The 5,342-nt window shown below is 38.6% G+C and overlaps 1 protein-coding gene across 1 annotated transcript; it reads right to left on the bottom strand.

Annotated features, from left to right (window-relative positions):
• Positions 1-474: 474 nt before the first annotated feature.
• LOC104912912 (cytoplasmic dynein 1 light intermediate chain 2-like) lies at positions 475-4,643 on the bottom strand. Its single transcript, XM_010717729.3, has 5 exons — positions 4,425-4,643; positions 3,577-3,636; positions 2,816-2,857; positions 2,263-2,380; positions 475-1,423 (listed from the first exon to the last, which is right to left on the bottom strand). The coding sequence occupies exons 1-5, from the start codon at positions 4,626-4,628 to the stop codon at positions 1,287-1,289; spliced, it is 561 nt and encodes a 186-aa protein (XP_010716031.1). The 5' UTR covers positions 4,629-4,643; the 3' UTR covers positions 475-1,286.
• Positions 4,644-5,342: the final 699 nt, after the last annotated feature.

Here is a 5,342-nt window from a genome sequence, read left to right as displayed (position 1 = left end):
GTGCAAAACTTCCTATGCTGCAGCTTATGTCCGTTTCCCCTCGTCCTGTCTCCACGTACCACTGAAAAGAGACTGGCTCACCGCTATGGCCGCCACACCGCAGATGTTTATAAACCTGGATCCAGGTCCCCTCTCAGTCTCTTTTCTCAAGGCTAAACAGACCCAGTTCACTTAGCCTTTCTTCATAGGGGAGATGCTCCAGGCCCTTCACCATCTTTGTGGCCCTCCGCTGGACTCTTTCCAAGAGATCCCTGTCTTTTTGTACTGGGGAGCCCAGAACTGCACACAGTACTCCAGATGAGGCCTTACCAGGGCAGAGTAGAGGGGGAGGATCACCTCCCTCGACCTGCTGGACACGCTCTTCTTAATGCACCTCAGAATGCCATTGGCCTTTTTGGCCACGAGGGCACACTGCTGGCTCATGGCCAACCTGTCGTCCACCAGGATGCCCAGGTCCATCTCTGCAGAGCTCCTCTCCAGCAGCTCATCCCCCAGCCTGAAGCCCATCCCCCAGCCCATCCTCTAAGCATTATCAGAAACTGGTTTTAATCATTAAATTACACATGAATTCACATATCTAGGATTAGAAGTAGAGTATCTAGCAATAATTCAGTAGTGAAATAATTCTGGAGATAAGGAAGGCTCTTGAGTGTACAGCATGATGGGAATGCCAATATTGAAAATGAACAGTAAAGCAATCAGCAAAGAAGTGAATTTCTATGATTGGCTGGAACAACCATGCACTTGATAATGCTTAATTTTGTATAGATACTATTCTACTTGTTTGGTTTATTTTCATCTAAAATACTGTAATTGCTTACTAGTAAATACCTCATACAACGCAGGCATAGGCATATACACAGAACAAATCCACTTGATGTGCTGAATCATAATAAAATAGTAAAATAATTAGGAGATAACTTCAAGCTGTTGTATAATATAATTCATTTAAATTTGAATGATGAGAGATTTCAGTAGTTAACTGGAAACTACATTCTAAACCCAATGAAATGATCTTCTGTTAAGTAGTAGTTAAGCATCTAGAAGACAAGGAACTCTAATGTAAAAGATTAGCACCTTCTGAATACAGTTAGTTTACATTTCACTCAGAGAACTGAGTTATAACAACTTTAATAGAAACCCTGAGTCACAAAGTTGCAATAATAGTTTCTTAAGAGAACTTTATGTGCACATTTTGGCACTGCATCATCTGTCAAGATCTGCTACTTCACTCATCAGCTTAAAAGATACAAACATTTAGGCCAACACGGGTCAAATAAAATATTTCAAATAACAACTCCAATACCTGATTTCTTGGCTGTACTTTGCACTCCTCCAGCACCAGGACTCCCAGGAGAGCCAGTCTTTTTGCTCAAGAGACTGTTAAAGAAACTAGCCAAGACACCTTCACTTGCAGCATTATCTGAACAAAACAAACACACAAACAAACAAACAAGACAAAACATATTTATATATTTATACAATAGTTACTATTAGTGAATTTCTTTTTTCCCATATAGAGATAACATTTACAAACCAAGGAAATAAACCTCAAATATAGAATACAATCATAGAATAGAATCATAGAGTCCTTAGAGTTGGAAGGGACCTCTGAAGGCCATCTAATCCAACTCCCCTGCAATGTAGACCACAGCTCGATCAGGTTGCCCAGGGCCTTATGCAGCCCTACTCTGAAAGTCTCCAGGGACAGGTTATCAATCACATCACTAGGTAACCTGTTCCAATGCCTCACCAACCTCACCGTAAAGAATTTTTTCCTTATATCTAACCTAAACCTACCTACCTTCCTTCCCTTAGCTCGAAACCATTTCCCCTTGTTTTATCACCACAGACCCTGCTAAAGAGTCTTTTCCCCTTCTTTCCTGTAGCTCCCCTTTAGGTACTGAAAGGCCGCTATCAGGTCACCTCACTGCCTTCTCTTCTTCAGGCTGAAAAGTATAAAAATGTGAACTTTAAACCAGTCTCCACTCTAATAATCCAACCAATGCATAACAAATGTACTTAAGCAATGTGAAGAATTAATGTATTTCAACTCTACCTAACTGCTTGGCAGTAACAGAACTCCAAGTCACATGCATGACAAAATCAAACCAAAAAAACTGGAATGATGCCATAAATTGATTTGTGTTATTAAACTAACACCATACTAATAGTGAATAAATTCCAAGACCTTTCTTTTTTAGGAATGGTTTTTTCTAAGGGAAACAACACGTAAAAAAATAGTAAGATGCTAATTCATACTTTTGATATTTGGATCTGGTTTCTTAACTGATGTTATTGGTGAGGCACTGGGTACATTGGCAGGACCGGCTCTGCCTTGAGTTCTTGGGGATCCTGCAGGTCCTCTTGCAGGAGATTCCTTAAAAAAAGGAAAAAAAAAATCAGTATCACACAAATCAGAGAATAAATTGAATGAACTGATTACATAAACTAAATGCAATATTAAAAAAAAACAACACTTTCATATTGCCACTATACTCTATACACCAGAGAGAATAAATAAACAAAGTCAACACAGGTTATTTTGGGTCTGTGCCTCCACTAAGAGAAAGAATGAATCAGTGTATGAAATTTTCAGTTCAATAATCATCAGATATTTCTGTTTCCACAGCTAGTTAGAATAAATTCATTTTTTAGTAATGTAAAAATATTATCAGATATTTTGTAATTTTTTGAAGTTTGAAAAGATTATCTATTTCATGTTTATAACATGAATCTCTACAGTTTAGACTCTCTTGCTCTTTTCCCTAGAAAGAAACAAAACACCTCCTACTCTTCTCTTGGATCTACTTACTGATGCTCTTGTAGGCGTTGCTGGCTGTTTGGCAAGGAATGACTGCAAAAACAGCATATTAAGAATGTTAAATATATTCCAGGAACTACAAAGGAATAAAATACAGTGAAGCTCACTAACTATTAGTTTATTTAATCATTCACTTTTCTGCTATTTATAGCATGCCTCCTCAGTATTGATATACTTCCAAACTTTACCACTAGGAGACAGCTAAAACAAATACATTTCCTTCAGCCCTTTGTCTTACACAAACATTTCAGAACCACAAATCAGAACCACAGACACTGACAACTCTATAACTTTTATGATACTTACAATCAACTACACAGAAAACTATTATTAGTTTTCTTTTAACTAACAGAGTAGTTGTCTTATAAACAAAGGAGAATAAGACACAGCATGGCTAAATTTGACACCTTGAAGTCTTTCAAGCCTCTAGCTCTAAGAAAACGGCAACGTACTTATAGTTTTACACATCGACCTGTGCATGTTGTGAAACTCCAAATGATCTTATTCTTCTCCCTTACAATGTTTTTTTTGGTTTTGTTTTCAGCATATTTTCCTTTCAATTTACCAAGACAGGTGGCCATATTCTCTACTCGTATGCATAAAAATACATGCAAGTCTTAGCAAATTACATTTGAAGTTGCAAAGCTGAGAAATCATTAACTTGTAAAGCGAATGAGGAATGGAAAACTGGAGGCAAATAATAATGGAGAGCTTAAAGTGAAGTCTTACATAGTAAGGCTTTGGTTTTTTACCTGCTGTTTCATAAGAAATACTTGCTCATCTTCTGCTGCCAGCTCTTTATCATGGACTAACTGTTGAAAAAAAATACTTGATTAAAAATAGAAATTGACTTCAACTTTTTTTTTTGGCTTGGTGGACAGTCGCAAAGAAAAGGAGACAAAAGTTTAGCACTGTTACTTAAAATAATTTAACTTCTTTCACACATTAGAGAGAAGAAATACGGAAGAAGCTGTGATTAAAAAGTATTTAATGTGAATGAAGTAGCCTAGCAAGGAAGCAAGCTTGTGGAAATTCCCCTCAGAAGAAGAGTACCTGATAAGCAGTCATATTTGCCTTTTTAAGTTTAGTTTTCAATCTCATCAGCATCTTTCAAATACCTGTTTTATTACCTTACTCTGTAAAACCTCAGATTCAATCCCACAGCTTCCAAAACCATTACACTGATCCTTAATCAATTTTGACAGCTGATGCAATCACAAGAAGGCTTAGCACTAATGTCAGTGATACAGTAATACACTTTCTTCCTTACCAAGGTTTCTTTTTTACAATAGCCTCAAAAGCACTTGTGAAATTGTTGAACTCTTAGAATAGCATACTCAGTTTACAAAAGGCATTTCTGCACTACACTTCCTAAAAGGTTCATGTGAAATGGATGATTTTGGACTGCCTTTGATTCACTAGGGTGAATGATTTCTTTGTTTTAGTATCTTAAATTAGTGGAAAATAAATGCCTGATAGTTTATGCATTTGGATACAGAAAAAAAGTATTCAGACTTGAAGATTTTCAACATTGCTGTTAGCAACCATTCAAGCAAACTGTACTTATTTATCAGACAGAAAAGAGTTTACCTCTTCTTACCTTTCGTACAGGAGGTTTTGCAATGAAGTCCTCATATGCATCATCTGGTTTCACTGTTGTGAAGTTTTCATGTAAAATGGCAATTTTCTTTTCATTGTCCCAACCAGCAGGTCTGTGAAAAGAATTGAAGGAAAGTTTTGTCTTTTGAGCCACAGAAATTACAGATACAAAGATCACTTGTTCTGAAAAAAAGACACAAACCATTCAAGTTTACATATTACTCTTTTCAGAACCAGCCAGTATGCTTCAGATATTGTTTATCTGAAGTAACAAACACCAAAACATTTTAAAAGTGGCACTTTTAAAAGATGTTTCCAATTTGCTGGAAGCACAACAGGTATGTGCCAAAGTTCCTCAGAAGGAATCACAAAGAATCACAGAATTGTAGGGATTGGAAGGGACCTCTAGAGATCATCGAGACCAAACCCCCTGCCAAAGCAGGTTCCCTACACCAGGTCACACAGGTAGGCGTCCAGGCGAGACTTGAATATCTCCAGAGAAGGAGACTCCACAACCTCCCTGGGCAGCCTGTTCCAGTGCTCCGTCACCCTCACCGTGAAGAAGTTCTTACGCACATTCGTGCGAAACTTCCTATGCTGCAGCTTATGTCCGTTTCCCCTCGTCCTGTCTCCACGTACCACTGAAAAGAGACTGGCCTCACCGCTATGGCCGCCACACCGCAGATGTTTATAAACCTGGATCAGGTCCCCTCTCAGTCTTCTTTTCTCAAGGCTAAACAGACCCAGTTCACTTAGCCTTTCTTCATAGGGGAGATGCTCCAGGCCCTTCACCATCTTTGTGGCCCTCCACTGGACTCTTTCCAAGAGATCCCTGTCTTTTTGTACTGGGAGGCCCACGAACTGGACACAGTACTCCAGATGAGGCCTTCCCAGGGCGAGAGTAGAGGGGGAGGGATCA

The sequence above is a fragment of the Meleagris gallopavo genome, chromosome 13, assembly GCF_000146605.3.
Source record: "Meleagris gallopavo isolate NT-WF06-2002-E0010 breed Aviagen turkey brand Nicholas breeding stock chromosome 13, Turkey_5.1, whole genome shotgun sequence".
Lineage (NCBI taxonomy): Eukaryota > Metazoa > Chordata > Aves > Galliformes > Phasianidae > Meleagris > Meleagris gallopavo.
This window is presented reverse-complemented; position numbering and strand designations above follow the sequence as displayed.